This window comes from Plectrocnemia conspersa, unplaced genomic scaffold (assembly GCF_051122295.1).
Source record: "Plectrocnemia conspersa isolate PC_06_02 unplaced genomic scaffold, ASM5112229v1 ptg000009l, whole genome shotgun sequence".
NCBI lineage: Eukaryota > Metazoa > Arthropoda > Insecta > Trichoptera > Polycentropodidae > Plectrocnemia > Plectrocnemia conspersa.
In genome coordinates, this window is record NW_028277173.1 from 1,781,792 (window position 1) to 1,799,923 (window position 18,132).

At 33.3% G+C, this 18,132-nt stretch overlaps 2 protein-coding genes and 1 long non-coding RNA gene across 4 annotated transcripts; 2 read left to right on the top strand and 1 right to left on the bottom strand.

Moving 5' to 3' along the window:
* The first annotated feature begins 178 nt into the window (after window positions 1–178).
* On the top strand, window positions 179–832 carry LOC148231507 (uncharacterized). The gene is made up of 2 exons (XR_015810767.1): window positions 179–538; window positions 597–832. It is a non-coding gene; the product is annotated as an uncharacterized LOC148231507 (long non-coding RNA).
* Window positions 640–8,888, bottom strand: LOC148231508 (DGAT1/2-independent enzyme synthesizing storage lipids). Of its 2 annotated transcripts, none has more exons than XM_088192880.1 (7): window positions 8,150–8,888; window positions 3,504–3,642; window positions 3,350–3,441; window positions 3,115–3,282; window positions 2,845–3,038; window positions 2,583–2,786; window positions 640–1,075 (listed from the first exon to the last, which is right to left on the bottom strand). In XM_088192880.1, the coding sequence occupies exons 1-7, from the start codon at window positions 8,187–8,189 to the stop codon at window positions 947–949; spliced, it is 966 nt and encodes a 321-aa protein (XP_088049006.1). In that variant the 5' UTR covers window positions 8,190–8,888; the 3' UTR covers window positions 640–946. The 2 variants fall into 2 exon arrangements, with proteins under 2 accessions (XP_088049006.1, XP_088049005.1); XM_088192879.1 differs by lacking the exon at window positions 8,150–8,888 and adding an exon at window positions 8,055–8,140.
* Window positions 8,227–14,769, top strand: LOC148231509 (divergent protein kinase domain 2A). The gene is made up of 4 exons (XM_088192873.1): window positions 8,227–8,584; window positions 13,472–13,919; window positions 13,983–14,256; window positions 14,320–14,769. The coding sequence occupies exons 1-4, from the start codon at window positions 8,239–8,241 to the stop codon at window positions 14,440–14,442; spliced, it is 1,191 nt and encodes a 396-aa protein (XP_088048999.1). The 5' UTR covers window positions 8,227–8,238; the 3' UTR covers window positions 14,443–14,769.
* Window positions 14,770–18,132: the final 3,363 nt, after the last annotated feature.

Genomic DNA, 18,132 nt, shown 5'->3' on the forward strand with positions numbered 1-18,132 from the left:
TATTAGCAGTAGTGACGGTTAGATAAATTTCAAGGTTTACTCCAGTATTAAGTTCAAAGTTATCAGTTTCCAAAAATATATTATTGTTTTCGTTATGGACTATCTCACCAATTAACCTTTAACACCTTTAAGCTTTTGAAGATAATATCATAATGTTCAGTAACAACATCACGTATGCGAACTAATTTTCTTACTTTTGCTAACACACTACTTAGGTGTATTCGAGTGCTTTATCTTTCTTTGTAATTCCTATTATTTCCCTTTTTTTAGTTGTAAATACATTTTTATTATATTTTTTAAATAAAGTATTGACATCACTTGCTTTTTTTTTGTCGCTCGCTTGCCTCTTTCTTATCTATTTCGGAACTGCATGTGTAAGATCGTCTGTCGTTAAAAACGCGCGGCTGAGTAACGGCGATCGTTTACTCATCAGCAGCCACAGTATCGCTCCGGGAGCGGCTTGGGAGGTGGACAGAAAGCTACGGTGCCTCAGCAGCAATCTCAACCGTTTGACGACAGCTCCTTCGATCTGTTCTAGGTAATTGATGCGCCGTAGCTTCGTCCTATCGTCTCATTTACGCTTTGTTTCTTTACAGGCTACTCGGGAAAGGGACGGCGTAACAAAAACGACAGAGCTTCTTTTGTGTATATATTAAATAACGTCACGTAAACCTAACGACAATATATTTATACTATACAATTAAGTCTTAATAAATTTTCACTTAAAACGACAAACAGTTTCAATTTATTTATTTACACGTTTCAATAAGTTACTGCAAATTTTCTAGACTTGTTCTCTCTCTCGTTCGATCTTCGATAAATGCACAATTTCGGAATGTACTTTTCGAAACGTCGAGCGTAAAATAAAGAGCTACACTCGACATTATAAATGTAACCTTCCGCCTGGACGGCGGTTGACTTTTTTGTTCTATCGGACTATTTGAGACTATCGCCTTTCGTCCTCTCTCTTCGGAGGTGTCTTGGGCACCCTGTAGATCCTCTCTATGAGCCCTCTTGTGATGCTCCCCGGCGTACGCTGGTGAGTCTGGATCATATCTTCGAGAGCTGCCGATACCTGCAAAGATAAACATTAAAAAACGAACTAGAACGCCAGAGATCAACTGGTTGTTTTTAATACTTCGATTTCATTAAAATAATAAAATTGTGCCATAACAGTGGAAACGATTGGTTATCTAGCGTTCAGATTAAGACTTTTTATAACAACATTATGACTTACAATAAGTTAGAATCGAATGAAGCAAATCTGAACCGAATTTAGACTAATGGTAGCGCCGTCGCAGTGGGAACGATCGTTACCGAGCGTTCCTACTGATTTTATTGCTTTGATTACTGGTAAGTGATAACTCCAATTGACCAAAATTCGGTTTGAATATTCTTTGACCGATACTCTTTAGAATCATCAATGAAGCACATCTAAACCGAATTTTGACCAATAGGAGATCGCAAAAAACATTTATCCCTTCTCAGAAGTCAAAAATCCATGTCAAAAGCAATAAAATCGTGGCGGTGCCGTCGCTGTGGAAACGCTCGGTAATAACATTTTATTGCTTTTGATGTGAATTTTTGACTTCTAAGAAGTGATAATTGTTAAGGCACCCTCCTATTGACCAAACTTGGGTTTGAATATGCTTTGACCAGTACTCTTCTATCATAAATCTGTAGTATCGGTAAGGATAGCTATCATATTTTTAAAACATAGTGTAATATCGAAGTACAGACAAACTATGGAGTAATATGCGAAATGCGGCGTGTCTGTAATTTTTCTTCTGCTTATTTTCCCCTGAGAGATGAATTGGCTTAGTTTGTGTTTTGGACTTGACCTAATGAAAGTTCTAAAGCTATAATTAGTTTTAGAACTTTCATTAGGTTAGGTTTGGATTTGAACAGCAAATGGACGTTTCGCAACTGTCAAATTTACATTATGGAGCAACATATAATTTCACTAGCGCCTATTGATTAAATTATATTTTCGCTAGTAAAAATATATATCTACTGGTGAAAGTGTATTTGGACTTCACTAGTGAAAATATAACTACTGAAAAATACACATTCACTGACATTTATACATTGCATGTAAATAAATAATGATAAGTATGTAAATGTATATATTACTACATATGGAAAAGTTGAAATCATATAATTTTATTAGCACATGCCAAATAAATTATATTTTAACTGGTAAAAATGACATATTTAAAAAAATATTTTCGGAAAAGATTTGAGACTTGAGAATTTTCTTTGAGGGATAACCTGAGAATCCGGTTTAGAATCAGGGACTTCATTTCAGCTTTTTTTAATATTTCTATTTCATTTACACCCGTCAAATTGACGGGTTTCTGATTTGATTGTATCAGACAGTATTTTTCTGGGTTTTGCAACAAAGCAAAAAAATGCAACAAAGCAAAGAAAATCTTTTGACCTGTTTTTAATGAAACCTGTGTCAAATTGACAGGTTTATTCCCGTAAACCTAGTGTTAAGATTCATAGTATTTAATTAGATGACATGCATTTTTCTGGTCAAATTCAAAGGGAGGCAAATGCTCCCATCTATGTTGACATACCTTGGCGTGGAGCTCCTCTGGTGTAAGATTCGGATCGTGGGGGATGGGAGCGCCTACGTGCGTTATTAATTTGACGGGGAAGCCTCCATAGACGGGCGCGAGTGGAATACGTGTAACAGAGTAGATCCTGAGAAAGAGGCGCCGCAGAACACTGACAGTCCTGAATGCTTCTCTAATGTTCATAGTGAAGAGCGGAACTATCGGCTAATAAAAAATCAGTGATAAAATTATAAAGGAAACAAAAACAAATGATAAAACTAACCACTTTAGCTTCTAGCGCGACTTTGGCAAAACCCAGGCGCTTCTTCCACAAAAGCTGGTAATTTTCGCTCCCGAACTGCGCTTCGTACACGCCTCCAGGCGAAATTGAAAGTAGATTGCCTTCTTTTAGCACGTTGGCGCACTGTTGCACTGTGCCCGGAATTACGTGAAAGCCTTCCAAGATGATCGCCCAGCCTGAAACGATTTCACCGAAATGAGGTTTTATAAAGTTTCAGAGAAATGCGATAGATTCGATTCGCACATAACTCACCTGGAACTTTAAAGAGAAACCTATCAGCCACTGTGTGTATCAGCCGATTACTGTACAGATACGTCTTGGCAATGAAGTAGTACATATCGATAGGGAGAGCTCCGTGGTAGTAGATGAAAAGCACCGGTTGATCCTGGGGAATGTTTTCCAAGCCGGATATCTCGTATCCTGTCGAGGCGTTAATTTTATTTACATAAACAAATCGATTATAAAACAAGATTCAGCGACAGCTTACCGTGCCATATCCATCCATGAGCATCCCATATCGCGGCCACCGCTCGTCTACTGCGGTCTTTCCAGTCACCAGCCACATTCACCAATCGCTGTCTGTAATAATCCATTTTGTCCATAAAGATTCTTATACAGTCCTGTAGACGTCGACGACTCACCTGTGGAATTTGTACATATGGAATACGACGGCGCTGACGTATAGCAGAACGACGATGACTGCGGGCAGGAGGAAGGTGATCATCAACGGCATCAGTAGCCATGACAGCCATAGCGAATAGTCTACGTCGACGTAGTCGACTGAAATTAATTTAACGATAAATATTATAAATTCTCGTATTGTGTGGTAAACTTTTATCAAACAAAGGATTAGGTTTATTCAATAACACATTAAGTTATACATATCTCTGCATGACCTTGAAAAATGGAATCATTCAACTTTGCCATTTAACGACACGGTTGGCTTGTGAGTTGAAATGCGTAAAATTTTTAAACAAAACATGTAAATTCTGAATTAATTTTATCATATCTCTAAATTAAAATTTTAATTAAAGTAAACATATCTCTGAATGAATTTAAGTTGACATTCAAACGCTGGGATTAATTTTAACAAAATTTCAAGATATTGGTTTATGCGTACGAGTATTCGTGTATAATTTTGATTAAAATGGCTATTGTAAAAACACATGCGTTAAAATTGTTTTTATCAACGGTTTTATTGGATAAAAATAAATCCCATCAGTGACTTATTTTAAATAAAACCTGTAGAAATATCTAGAAACACTTATCTTGATATAGTAGTTTATAAAAAGTTTCATAAAGTAATGAAATGTGATCAGTTTTAAAAGTGCTATTGGGCTTTCAAAGAAGTAGTCATATTTTTTAGGAGAAGAACGTCGAAACCTAAAAGGTAAAGAATGGCATTGTGTATTTTTAGTTATAAATAATAAGATTTTCTGTGAAATAATAAAGAGTGAATGCTGCAAGTTTTTTTATAATGGCGAAAAATTTAATCAATTTAAAACTGTGTGTTGATAAATTTAATATAATTATAATTAATTTGAGTTTAACGAATGTAAAATTATATTTGTAATCAAGCTTTTTAAATCGATTGAGTGCCATTTTATTTATTGTAAATCTTCGACTATAATAAGTCCGCTGAAAGAAAAATCGGGCACCGGTGCTTATTGTTGCTACGGACCCCCCAAACATTTAATTGACATCTAAAATATAATATTTAAAGACTCAAGGTTCGCACAATTATGTAATTTCTTGTATAAACAAAATGAAAACCATTTCATATTTTTTTCACTGTGACCCATGAAGAATTGTCAAGTCATAAACTAATAGATAAAGAAACGTAGATCCGGTATTCGGAAACTCGTGACTCATTAAAACAGTTTTTATTTTTTTATCACTCTACAATACTTAGAGTAAGTGCACATGATAAAATCGAAGATAAGAACTCTTACGAATGTTTATTTTATTCATATAAAAATTAAAAATATATAATTCAATAGCGCGAATTTCAAATAAATTTTTTGTAGTTTTTTACTTTATAAAAAATGATCCATTGGTCGGACCTGGACTGTAACATGACAGACGTTAGCCCAATGTGTTACAATGTAAACATAATTAACACATACAAGTATCTGTAAATTAGTAATATATATTTATTAATTATTAAATATTATTACAGCTAATAAGCAATAGACGTTGCTAAGTATTATACAACCTAGCTCAATTTTATCTGTGACATTAGGAGAATCTATATTAATTGATTGGGATTATTATTATATAGTAATCATACGCAATAGAAATTAAAAAACATTAGGTTTCATAAGGGGTTTGAAACAAAGTATTTTAGGTAATAGTAATATAATAACTATTTCGTCACAAACTTAAGTGTACTAATTTGCAGTTTGGTAGAGAACTTAATTGCGTGTTAGAATTTATTGCAACTCGATCGATTCAGTCAGTGCTGCGCTACCTCTGGTTGTGCGCGGTCATGTTTTGATGAATGCAACGAAGCAACATATAAAACAACAAAAAATTTCAAACAATATATCTAAAGGGTCGTAATTTGAGAGTATGCAATGTAAGCAATTTTAAAGATGGAGAACTTATAAAAATATTTAAATTCACTAGTACAATGTAACAATGGTGAATAAATGTCGTTCCATATTGCTGTAAATGCTATTTATTTTCACTATATATACAAAATAAGTTTAATGAAAAATATTTAAAAACTGTTTTTAGAAAAAAATTATGCAAATTTTTGTTTATTTAGGAAAAAGTTGAGTGGCACTTAAATTAGTAATGATAATTTATTGAATTTCTGCAAATCGGTCTGCAAATTTTAACTCTGTTCCGATTAAAGCAATGAGTTAAGTATTGGGATTGCAATAATACCGGTATTGACATTATTATTTTAATTATTTGACAATAAAAAAAGAATTTAAGTACCGCTCGCATGTTATACAATGTTTATTGATCAGCAAAATTCAAACATCTGAATACCCCGACATTTATTGTTTTGAAGTATCAATAATTCTAATTATATTGTTTATATTATGATCCAAAACGGGTGATTATTTTTTGTTTAATTATGAATTGTTTTATTTTGCAATTCATATTGATCAGATAATCTCTAAACATCGCTCATCAGAGATGAGAAACACAACGGGCCCATCATCAGCTAGGAAAAACATGTTATAAGCACTGATTATTTGAAAAAATATTAAAAAATAAAATAAATATATTATTCTACTTTGATATCCTACCCTTAACACTACTTAGGTTAATCCCCTACAATGAGCGTTATTTTATTGTCCGCTTCTGCTTTCGAGCAATATATACGTCATTGTTTTCGTAGTTCTAAGCTATGGAGATATCGTTTTCACTAAATAAAATATACAGATTTGAAAAAAATGGATTTTATTATTCGGTACTACCGGTATTTTATTTTGTAATACTGGAAGTATTGAAGGTCAATTTTTGTCCCAGTATTGCAATCCCTAGTTAAGTATGACAACTTATAGACGGAATACTGTACAACAATTTAATTATATTTAATCTTAATTTTAATGATGTATTCAGTTATCATTAAGTTTTTTAGGACAATTTAAATGAGCAATATATAAAACGAATTGTTTATGCATTACTATCGGTCAGAACAATGAACACCTTATGAATAATTGTCTGTAACGAATCCTTTTCCGACGATTTACCTTACATAAATGCGCAAACAATTCGTTTTATGGAACAAAGTATTTATTTAAATATACATGTATCTTAAAACATTTCCCTGTTAAATAACAACTTTAGTTATCCTCCTATTTTCGAGATATAGTCGATTTTTGTTCTGAAAAAATATTTTTGCTAATGTATTATAGTTTGATATACAAAGTTGAGTTAATTGTTTCATATTAGTATTATGATTTTTAAAGTAGAGAAAGTGAAATTTATAGTATTATAAGTTGCTACATAAATGCAAGAATTAGGTAGATTTTTGTGTGAAAGGATAATTTAAGTTAATTAAAATCAGTTTGTAGTTTTAAACATATTTTGTTTCCTAATCTTCCGTTGCAACATGACAGGTGTTAGCCCAATGCTTTACAACGGGGTAAATCAACAACTACTAAGTAAGTGGTGAGACACCAGACTGAAATCAAAGTCTGTAAATCAGTGACATCTATTTTATTATGAGGACAATTTAAATGAGCAATATAAAATATTTATTTGATTAGGTAATTATTATTTATTATCGTTTTAAAAGTAACAAAAAATATTTAATCTTCACTTTTGCAAATACAAAAAGAGAAATTCTGCATGTACAATTATGTGATTCATAAATAGAAGATCATACAAAATTTTATGATGCTTTCATGTATATAATCTGTTAGAGTTGACAATGGATGGCATTTCATCAAGTTTCAGTTAATTCTTTGACTCATAGTAGAAACACTTTTGTACTGTTAACATAACAATTCATAATGACGAATTATCTTTTTATTAAATTTGACTTTGGAATCTTAAAAAAAATATTCAAAGTCTTATGTACGGATCTATCATTATCCATTGTTTATTTGAACAATATGACTTGTACATCGGTATTAATTTTGTATTCAAACATTTTTTTCTTTATATAATTAAATACTATTTGAGCAAAACACTAAAATCAAATATTTTAGTTTATCATATAAGTATATAATAAAAATTATTATTTTTATTATCAGTATTTAATTACCCAGTTCACCCCATAAATAAAGTATGTACATATATTTTAAAATAATTCTCTGTTAAATCACACTCTCTTATTAATTAAATGCTATTATTACTAGTTAATTTTTAAAATTATTTATCCGTGAGATTAGGAAAATCGAGAAAAACCTAACCGGTGATGATCGATTGGAATTATAATTATATTACAAACATCAATTCTGATCTCTCATACGATAGAAATATAAAACAATAGATATCTTTGTACAATATTATTTAGGATTGCACACCCGGTTTAAGAACATGCAATTCACTTAGATATATCTGTAAGTAATAAAGCATATACTTGATCAGCTTAGTTCCATTAAAATGCAATGTAAACAGGTAAGTTCCTAGTTTAGATTTATTTAGAACAAAGGTGTTTCATAAAAGTAATAGTAATAATAATAAAATATAGTTTTAGAAAATAGTGGAGATATGGTAGACGTTACGGTAGAAGAGCGCCCCATAAAAGAGCAGGGAGTAGGCCGCGGCCCGTCCCGGGAAGGGGCTCCGGCTCGACATGGCCCCGCTGACTGATACTCACCGACGTACGCGAGGAGGTACTCGCTCACGGCACCGGTCATACCAGGGCTGCCACTTCACGCCGCCGCGCCGGCTGTCAGATGCGCGGGGATGCGGCGCGCGGGGGGTCGCTGGCTCTTCGTGGCGCTCCTCGCTGCTCTGCTGCTCTTCTTGGTCTCGAGGTTGGGAGGGGCGTGGCGCGCTTGGAGACAACCGGCGGCCAAGTGGGCCGGCCTCGACAGCTGCCCCTTCTGCTACGGCCGCGACGCCTGCGAAGCCCTACAGTCCGACGTGCGTCTGACAGTAGAGAGCGCATCCGCCCTCGTGGCGCTGCTGGGCGACAAGAACGCGGTGGAAGGGCGCCGGCGCTCGGACGACCGGAAGCTAGCGCTCAAGAGGCTGGGCCACGACTGGGAACTGCGACGGCTGGACGCCAGGGTCTGCGAGCCCTTTCCTGGTACTCGTTTTATTTTCATCACCATTGTTCCCATTCACAAAGATCGATTAGTCAATTTCAAGAATGCGCCTATGTATATAGGTACATAGGTATTATAAGGTGACCAGATTTTGAAAACGATAAAAATAAAAAGGCCATCTTGGATTTTTTGCTCAAACTTGATAAAGAAATCATTTCGGAAATTTCATTGTGCACAATTTTCGTTTGCGCAATAATCACCGAACTTTCCCACATACATACCTAGTACATATCAACTTCGAAACAACTTCGCCTATTTATCACAATACAGCAACATGTTTGCCACAAAGACAAGAGAACTGAAAAACCACTTGAAACTAACTTTTGGGCTATATATTATGTTTCGAAAAAACTATTCCAAAAAATTATTATGTCTTTGAAAATGCGCCTTTATAAAAAGTGATCCAACTTCAGATTCCGAACGTTAAAAAAAAACAATTTAATGACATCTTCAATTTTTTTATTATTAATCCAACATTGATGTATTTCATTAATTATGAAAAAAAATATCAATTAAAAAGCCGCACTTGGACTTTTTGCAGCAGCCGATCCTTTCGATGCAATTTTTGACGATTTTTTCGTACATTTCGGGCGGTATCTCGGCTATAACTTGCCGGATGTTGGTTTTTATGTGATCCAGTTTTTCGGATTTGTTCGCGTAGACATGACGGCGGTAAATAACATGACATTGGCGGTCGGTTAACGTAACTAAAACGTGAAATAATGCGACATGGGAACTTTTCACGCAAAACATCCAACGTTGTACCCGATGTGTAGCAAGTTGCGCTATTTTGTTGGAACAACATGTTTTCCATATAAATATTTTCGATTTCATACCAAAAATAATCGGTTATCATGCGCCCCATTGCGCCCCATTGCGCCCATCGTTGATTGTTACAGTCCGACCATTATTGTTTTAAAAAAAGTAAGACCCAATGCCGCTGCCTGACCACAATGCGCCCCAAACAGTCTTTTTGGGCATGTAATGTAAATCAACAATGTAAATCAACAATGGAAGGGAGATAAAATAATCTCAATAAAGCTATATAATGCTTTATGAGTGTCAACTCATAATGCGACAATAGCGGTTAAAAATATATGTAATGCAATGGGCAGGGATGCCACTAAATTTATAAAGCGTCAATTTACTATAAATAGTCCTTAGGGGTTTTTAGTGAGGATATTAGGGCTAACATAACAGCATGTCCGAGAAAAACGATTCAGAAGCTAGCACAAAAGCTACTCACAGACATTAAAAAAATTAGGAAAGGTGTTATTTTGCAGAATATTAATATCTCATAAATTGTCTGAGAACATTAAAAAATTTGTTGTTTCCAAAAATACAATTGATTCATGTGAAGAAAAATTGTAGAATAAGATGGAAAATTTATAATTTAGTAAAAGTTTTAATTTTCAGCTCTTTTACCCCAAACGGTTAATTTTTTGTTAAGAAAATTATTACATCTGTTTATTTTCTTCCATAAATTGCGTTTTATTTATACTTTTTTTCTATAACCCATTTTATATTCGCATACATCATACAAGTTCAACTTTTTAAAATTAAAATTCCTATCAATCATCACATATTAGGTTTTCCTTGATTTTCCTAATCTCACGGATGAATATCGTGAATTTTTTTGTAGTGACATATTGCTTGTAAGCTGTAATAATAGTTAATAATTAATAAAATAGGTGTCGTTAATTTACAGACTTTGATGTCTCACGACTCACTTAGTAGTTGTAAATTGTGTTTACCCTGTTGTAACGCCTCAGGCTTACGTCTATTATGTTGAAATGAAAGAAATGTGCATTATTTCGCTAGGTTTAGAATCGATTAAATCGTAAAACTTTTAGGTTTGTCGGTTTTTTCCTAAAATGTTCATTTTATTATTTTGGATGATGATTTTTATTATTAATTAAAATAAGGCGCCCAAACGTCCTCTTTTTGAACAAAAAATTCCAAAATGATGATTTTTTGATGAACTACTGTAGCAATATATCTTCCTCAAACAAAAAATTTCGAGATGGTTTATTTATTTTTAGTGTCTTCCTTTGATATTTTCAAAATCTGGTCATTTTTATTAAAACAATATTTAAAAAATAACTACACATACTAGAATCATAATAATAACAGATTTAAAATCAACGCATAACTTTTCATGTAAATCAGATAATTTAATCTTCGTGGCAAATAAATCATAAAAAAGTAATACACATTTAACCATACAAAGTGATATATTAAATAAACTCAAAAAATTTATTAATATTATTTTTTTTATATTTATATAATAATTATGAACAATAAAATTTGTTGATTTTTTAAATAGTACAACTTTTCGAATGATGTAAAATGAAATTTTATCAGTTCATCACTAGATTTAAACAAGCGGCGAAAGATACAATATAGTATATGATGGAAGAAAGTTGTGAAGAACTCGAAACGGTGTCCGCAGAATTAGTCCTTAATTTAGGAAACGACTTTAGGAGCACATTATACACAAAGTCATCATGGTATGTTAGGCATTCATGCAAACGATGCACATATGTGCTTTACTATTGTAAATCTATCACTGTTTTGCCATAAGCCCAAAGTGTTAATAGCATAAGTGTATCAATACTTCATAAAAATAATCAATGTTCGGATTTTGAATATGTTTTTATAAATTATAAATTATTTATATTTTAATTTAAATGAACATATGACTCTTGGAAGCTTTGGAATTTGATTCGGCTGCGATAATTGGTTTACTCATTGAAGTCTAAACTTCTACCAATATGTTATTGAAACCACTTATTTAACTATTTGGAAGCTCATGCACGTGCTTTATAATTTTATGTTGTTATTGAGTTGCACACGGGGTGCACTAAATTCTGTTCGGTTATACGTATGTATCTTGCTTTGCATGCTATGCTTTTGGATCGGGGAACATTGCTGTTACTCTAATGATTGCAAATATGCTTTTATGAAATTAAACAGTATTGTGGCAACCCTAAAACAAATTATTTTTGATAATAATTACAATTATAGATAAACTTATCAACTTTTGTTGCCGTCGATACACTGTACAATTTTACACCTTTTTTCGCTACAAAGATAAAATAATTTAATTGTTCTGTACAATTATGGCACTTTTAGCTATATCATTAATATTTTTTTGTATATATTGTATTATATATTTTAAAAAAATAGTAAAAAAATAGTAATACAAACTATTTTTATACAAACTAAATTCAGAAGTCAAAAATCCATAAAAAAAAGCAATAAAATTGTGTCGGAGCCGTCGCAGTGAAAATGTTCAGTTATTTAGCATTCATATTAAGACTTTTTATAACAATATTACGATTTACAATAAGTGAGAATCGTATGAAGCATATCTAAACCGAATTTTGACCAATAGGGGAGCAGCGTCACAGTGGGAACGCTCGTTACCGAGTGTTCCCACTGCGACGGTGGCGCCACGATTTTATTGTTTTTGCTGTGAATTTTTGACTTCTGAGTAGTGATAATTGTTTTTGCGCCTTCTTATTGACCAAAATTTGGTTTGAATACACTTTGACCAATACTCTCATATCAGAAGTCCATAGTAATATCGGTAAGGATAGCTATCATATTTTTAAAACATAGTGTACTATCCAAATGCAGACTAACTATGGAGCAATACGCGAGATGCAACATCTGTCTGTTTTTCTTCAGCTTATTTTCCGCTGAGAGATGAATTAGTTTTAGAACTTTCATTAGGTTAGGTTTGGGTTTGAACAGCAAATGGACGTTTCATTTTTTTAATACATATAAGATATTCTCTATGAGCTGTATTATCTCATTATTAGAGAATTTTCAATACCAGATATGTACGACCTAGCTCGATTTTAATTAATCATCACAATATTTACCCGTGAGATTAGGAAAATCTAGGTAAACCTAATCTGTGATGATCGATCGGAATTAAAATTATATAATAATCACTAATTTTGGTCTCCCACACGATAGAAATTAAAAAAACATTAAGGTCCGTATAAGACTTATACCATTCGTCTATCGTGCTGGTCAAATTGAGTTTCATCGACATTTTAGAATAACATATAATTTCACTAGTGCCTAAATTATATTTTCGCTAGTAGAAATATATATTTATTGGTGAAAATATATTTGGACTTCACTAGTGAAAATATAACTTCACTGAAAAATACACATTCACTGTAACATTTATACATCGCATGAAATATATAATGATAGGTATGTAAATATATATTTATTACTACATATGGAAAAGTTGAAATCATGTAATTTTACTAGCACATGTCAGATAAATTATATTTTCACTGGTAAAAATATTTATCTACCGGTGAAAATGTATTCCGATATGATTTCACTGAAATGACTTATTTTAAAATATATTTTTTGGATAGGTTCGAACCTGTTTTTTTTATATTTTCTTTGATGGATATCCTGAAAATTTCTTGTTTAAAAACAGGGACAACTTTTCAACTTTTTTTAAGTGGGGGGGGGGGGGGCAAAAGTTAAGATTCATAGTATTTCATTAAATGACATGCATTTTTTGGATAAATTCAGGGGGGGTGCAAATGCCTCCCCAAATGATTTGTAGGTAATTATCCGATAATGATAAAGAATATTTTAAGACGTGTGTCTTGAAGCTTATAACGGTCGAGTTTTATGTTGTGATAATTGTTATCAAATGTCGGCATGGCTATTGTGAGCTTATCATGTTTTGAATAAAATTGATTGTATCTTATTTTAATAAAGCTAATGATATAGAAATTGGCGTGTAATTATATATACATATATATGTATTATCCTTGAGGCAAAAATCTTGTGAATTGTTATAATGATACAATACATATTGTTTCCAGATGACTGTGACTATGACTCGGTTGAAGATCTGCACGACACTCTCGTGACTGCAATAAAACGACTGATATCTGTGGAGCGACTGAGACTGGAACCAGACGAGGTAGGATTCGCCATGTGTCCTGAGACCGACCGCATTTCGGAGGTGCTAGATGCGCAAATGCGCAGCGACGAAGAACCGAACAGCCCTCTCAACAAGGCGGCGATGCTCAACTCCTGGACCATGATGAACATCAACGCTGAACCGCTTTTGCTTAAATACTTATCGACGGACGATAACGACTGGCCAGTTCCGGAATTTTTGGGTGCATGCGGTCGCGTCATTATCGAGTCGCACGCTGGAGAGCCTCTTTCGAGCTACGTTTCCTCATCGCTTTCGACTAGGGCACAAATAGCCATCGGTTTGCTCGAAGCCGCTGACTCGTTTACCTTCGATCACCCAGATTTTAGGTAAGGCGTTAAATCTGGTTTAAAATAATAGTAAAATCTCACTCTTTCACTGTCATGCTTCAGATTCTACCTCACCGACGTAGACGTAGACAACATCGCCGTCAACGAGACGAGTTTAAGGCCGATATTTATTGATCTCGAAAATGTGATATTGCTCGACAAAAATGCGAATTCCACTAATCAAAGACAGAATCATTCGAGCGAAGTTTTGGACTGTCCCGGATGTTTCGCTTTTTCAGTAGATGACATCTGTAGTTACGGCTTGAGCGATCACAACCATTACGCTATATGTTCGTTGATCGCCAACGATTTGCTCAAAGCCAACGCGGTCCGTAAGGTAAATAATATAGTCTAATAAAAAGTAAACAAACCGTAAAATGATATTATGTTGTTTTTTAAGATGTCTCCGAAGCTGTTGGATCTGCTGTCGGAGTGCGTTTCGCCGCTGGAGGGTACAGACCGATTTGGCATTTCGCGTCTGCTACGAGAAGAGTTGGAAACGCTCGTAGACGTTTACGAATAGATCTATCGGAATGTTCGATATGGCAATTAACCTGTGACGTTCGAGTGTAGAGCAAGAAGAATGACCCTCGTCTCCTTTCCCCAGCTAATTTGGCCTGATAGAGTGGGAGAAAAATTCGGAGAAAATCATTGCGAAAAATCGGCATTTTCGATTTATTACTCACCAGTTACCATTGTTTTAAAATTATCACTATGACAATGTTTATTGCATTTATGCACAATGGAATCTCACTTACCTCAGCAGAACGGCGTTTATGTTACCGTTTACTACGTCTGTTATGAACTATGTAAATTTAAAAATAAATGGTGCTATTAGTTTTGTTGCAAATTTATTTTTATTTAATTTTTAATTTAAAAAATATGATTTTATTACTGGCAAGTATTTTAATTATATATTTTGAGACATAGATGTTTACTTAGCGAGCTCTTTCTATGGATTCTTGCAGTCTATTCCCTAGTCTTTAAAAGACAGAACAGCTTATTCAGTCAAATTGTCAATGTTCTGTATGCAGCCACAAGAGCTTCTCTTTAAACTGGAAATCTCTCGAGGACAGGGCCGGCCCTAGGTTATTTGGCGCCCTAGGCAAAAACTAAATTTGCGCCCCCCCCCCTATTAATACTTGATGAGCGCAAAAATATAATTAAAATTAAAGTAAAACTATATTATATTTGACACCATACTCTTTTTTGTGATTGTGGGTATTTAAGAATTTATAATTTATTTTTTGTTGTGATTTTTTACGTGTGAAATAATTTAAAGAGTACACAGTAGTGTATAAAAAACTAATATCAGATTATATTCTTTAACAATATTGTTTGATAATTTTAAGTGAATATTGCGCCTTCATTTGGTATCACGGCGCCCCACAAGATCTAGCGCCCCAGGCGATCGCCTGTACTGCCTACCCCTCGGGCCGGCCCTGCTCGAGGATAGTTGAATTGTCAACAGCATCCTTCAGTAGTTTGAAGAAATGTCTAGTGATATACAACTTTCAGTGAATCGTATCACAACGCTCCCAAAAGAAAGGCGCTTGTATACAAGAACGGATATTAATTAAATATTCGCATACAATGGTATCTCAAGATCTAAGCTTTTTCGATTAAAAAGGGGTATTTAGTTTTCAGGAAGTATCATCAAAAAGTGGACAAAGTTCAGGGGCGTCATTTTAGCTTTTTCGAATGCAGAACACAGTGGGAATTCATCTGTATTTAAAAGAAAACCGGAACATGTAACTGCCATATTTATGTCATCACCCATTTCTTTCTTTTACAATATTGTTATTGTTTATTATTACTTTATCATATAGTCAATTTTAATTGTGAGAATAATTATGACAACACTTATTTAACGGTAGAAATTCTCCGTCCTTACTTTGAAACGTGGACGTACAAATTATGTCAACGTTTATATAATGATAATTATTTAATTAGTCATTAAGTTATTTTAAGCGCTTAATTGACATAATTACATTTTTACACTGAGAAATTCGTTATATTAAATATTTTAATTGAGTCGCTGATGTAAATAGTGGTCTATGTTACATAACTTTTTTTGCCGTTATGTATTATTTAACTATCTATAAAATATCTATGTATGTAATGAATAATAATATATAATGTTAATATAGAAAACTATTTGCCTAATTTTAATTATGAACGTTTAATTTATGTATACACAGCTTTGTTAAATTCATAGAAGGAGTATAGATACATTTAAATAGTTATATACAGAGTGGGCCAGATAGATGAGCGGTTTTAAAATCATCATTGCTTGTAAATGGTAGGCAGATCCAGATTTGAACAATGTTTGCTACGCGATGGTACACACCTGGATAATGTTATTTTTAAGATATGATGATTTTCCTGGATGTTTACTTTAATATAAATTTTAAAAAATCGATAAGATTTATAGTTTTTTATAGTAATTTATTTCAAACTGTTCATATTTATGGCCCACCTTGTATATTAAGGTGACCAGAGGTCGTCCTTTTGTAATTTTTTTGCCCTTTCTGAAGAAAAATACCTTTTTTCATTTTAAGCTTCCGCAGCAATTTCTCCTAAAAAAAAATTAGGAGACGGTCTTTGAAAAATAAACCCTGATGACATTTTTTTAGCTTTCGCAGCAATCTGTCCTCAAACTAAAATTTCCGATATAGCTTTTAAACAAAAAAAAATCGAAATGACATTTTTTCCGTTCCCGCAGCAATAATGACCTTTTTATTTTTAGTGTCCTCCATTGATATTTTCAAAATCTGGTCACCTTAGATATATAGATATAGGCATAGAAGAAGTAAAGATACATTTGATGGGGTGAAAAGGCAATGCATCTTGAGGATCTCATGAAATTAGATGATATAGGCATTTAGGCACAGATTGAGCTGCTGCAGTAGTATTTTAATGCATATTATTACATTTACATGTTATTACAATGAGTGGACGGTGCGCGAGACACGCACCGGCGTGCCAGCCCGCCAGAGTCGCCAAATAAAGTATGTTCATTACGCCAGGGTTACCAGAGCACCAACAAGTTTTGGCTATAATTAAACCTAAATGAATATATATAGGCCCCCCCCATAGAAAGCAATTTTAGATTCATGTGGTGTACAAAACCAAACCAAAACCATGTATCAACATGTAAACGTCTGTCATGGTTACACGACAAAACGCTCACTGACAAAAAGCTCACCGACACAATTTCCACGACAGAATGTTCAACCATAAAACGTTTAATTTATTATATTTTATTTTATTAATTTTTGTTCTGTTATAAACCAAAAAAACTTTTTGGTATCACCCAAATAAAATTTTAGCCTTATTTAATTCACCACTTTTTAAATAAAAATATTTTTAATTTGCTAACAATACACATTGGCAATGTCGCAGTGGGAGCGTTCCCACTGCGACGGTACTGCCACGATTTTATTACTTTTGACGTGAATTTTTGCCTTCTGAGAAGTGTTTTTGCGCCCTCTTATTGACCAAAATGCTGTTGGAATATACTTTGATCAGACCTCTTATATCATAAGTGAATAGTAATATAATTGAGGATATCTATCATATTTTTAAAACATAGTGTAATAAAAAAGTGCAGATAAGCTATGGAGCAATATGTGATACGCGACGTCTGTCTATATTTCTTCTTCTGCTTATTTTCCCTTAAGAAATGATTTGGCCTGGTTTGTATTTTAGACTCGCCCTAATGAAAATTCTAAAACTATAATTAGTTTTAGAGTTTTCATTGGCTTAGGTTTGGGTTTGACAGTAAATAGACGTTTCGCAACTGTCAAATTGAGTTTTATATAGACATTTTAGAGCAGCATATAATTTCACTAGCACCTATCAGTTAAATTATATTTTCGCTAGTGGAAATATATAACTACTGCTGGAAATGTATTTGGATTTCAAAAATACACATTCACTGTAACATTTATACATTGCATGTAAATAAATAATGATAAGTATGTACATGTATATATTAACTACATATGGAAAAGTTTAAATTATATATTTTTACTAGCACCTGCCAGATAAATTATATTTTCACTAGTAAATATGTATATCTATCGGTAAAAATGTATTCTGATATGATGTTATTGAAATGGCGTATTTAAAAAAATATTTTTAGGATAGATTCGAGACTGTTTTCTTCTGATTTTCTTTGAGAAATAACCTGAGAATATCTGGTAACTTC